This window comes from Lactuca sativa, chromosome 6 (genome assembly GCF_002870075.4).
Source record: "Lactuca sativa cultivar Salinas chromosome 6, Lsat_Salinas_v11, whole genome shotgun sequence".
Taxonomy (NCBI): domain Eukaryota; kingdom Viridiplantae; phylum Streptophyta; class Magnoliopsida; order Asterales; family Asteraceae; genus Lactuca; species Lactuca sativa.
Window position 1 is genome coordinate 126,054,838 of NC_056628.2, and position 1,743 is coordinate 126,056,580.

The following is a 1,743-nucleotide window of genomic DNA, read 5'->3' on the forward strand; positions in this document are numbered from 1 at the left end:
GGAATGCCAGAGAGCATGTATCAGAATTCGTTTGTGAATTGAGATCTGGAATGTATTGGAGTATAATCCGGAAAATGAATTTCAAAATCGCAATCCGAAATAAGCAGCGGTGGCCTGGAATTGACATTTCGGACGGTCGGTCCGTCCAACCTGCTATGGAGTTTGAAATGCACCCCGTAATGACCCATTTCAGATACAATGGTCATTTAAATTTTTTTTTTTTAATATTATCTAAAATAAAATACCCAACAAAATTTGTTAAATTATTCAATTTCGCAAATGTTTATTCCAAAGGAATTAAATAAATAACCAAAATCTTGCATTCCTTCCACCAATTGGCAACTTTAATGCAAAGAGAAAACGTGGTGGTGCCAGTCATGACAGTCCTGGAGAAGTGGCATCATATCCAGCAGCCACGTCACCACTTCCGCCACGTCTCCCCTCCGGCGACCCCCTTTAAATTCCTCTGCAAATCCACTTCTTTTCACATTTCCAATTCAATAACCACCATGCCTGGCATCACGATCGGAGACTCTCTCCCAAACCTCCAAGTCGACACCACTCATGGCAAAATCAACCTCCATGACTACGTCGGCGACTCCTTCACCATCATCTTCTCTCACCCAGGTACGATTCAATATCGCCATAACTGTGCACAATATCGAAACTAAAAGTAGATACAGATGTTCTGAAATCGAAACTCCATAACTACAGGTGACTTCACTCCTGTTTGCACGACGGAGCTGGGAATGATGGCTGCATACGCGGATAAGTTTGCTGAAAGGGGAGTGAAGTTATTGGGGTTATCGTGTGATGATGTTGCGTCTCACAAGGAGTGGATCAAAGATATCGAAGCTTATAATGTATATTCTTCTATGTTTATGGTTATACCGTGTAGTTAACTAATGGATGATTGTTAGTGTTGCAGAAAGGGAAGAAGGTGACATATCCGATCGCTGCTGATCCAACCAGAGATATAATCAAGCAGCTGAACATGGTGGATCCCGATGAGAAAGATGACGCTGGGCACAACCTCCCTTCTCGAGCCCTGCACATCGTGGGTCCTGACAAGAAGGTTGGATTCTAATATAAACTGCTATATTTGATCTTCATGATTCATGAATTATAATGATTTTCTTCATTGATGGTGTTAGATTAAGTTGAGTTTCCTGTATCCGTCGAGCACTGGGAGGAACATGGATGAGGTCGTGAGGGCGTTGGACTCGTTGCTGAAGGCTTCTAAGCATAAGATAGCAACGCCGGCGAACTGGAAGGAGGGGGAAGCGGTGGTGATAGCTCCGAGTGTGTCTAACGATGAAGCTAAAAAGCTGTTTCCTAATGGTTTCAAGACTGCTGATCTTCCATCGAAGAAGGAATATTTGCGTTTTACTAATGTTTGACTTGGGTATATCGATGATAAATTTTGGTATGTGCACGATGGAATGACCTTTATATATGAAGGTAGATTCGAATAATAGTATTATTTTGGCTTATGTTTACATAAATTTACGTGTCTATATTGGCGTGATTTTTGGTGTGTTAATCGTTTGTTTCCTTTTGTCTTGCCTGTTTATTCTAGTCAAGTCTTTGCATTATGTTTTTACCATATTTTAGCAGTAAATAAATCAAGGCAGAATGTATGCTCTTGCATTCTTTAGATTTCATCACCTATATGTATATATGTATCGCTGGGTTATTGAGAAAAGTCGGAGATTATTCCCATTTCATTACTCTCACAATACC

The 1,743-nt window shown here is 40.7% G+C and overlaps 1 protein-coding gene across 1 annotated transcript; it reads left to right on the forward strand.

Moving 5' to 3' along the window:
* Window positions 1–470: 470 nt before the first annotated feature.
* LOC111880404 (1-Cys peroxiredoxin PER1) lies at window positions 471–1,505 on the forward strand. The gene is made up of 4 exons (XM_023876833.2): window positions 471–627; window positions 715–863; window positions 929–1,075; window positions 1,155–1,505. The coding sequence occupies exons 1-4, from the start codon at window positions 510–512 to the stop codon at window positions 1,398–1,400; spliced, it is 660 nt and encodes a 219-aa protein (XP_023732601.1). The 5' UTR covers window positions 471–509; the 3' UTR covers window positions 1,401–1,505.
* Window positions 1,506–1,743: the final 238 nt, after the last annotated feature.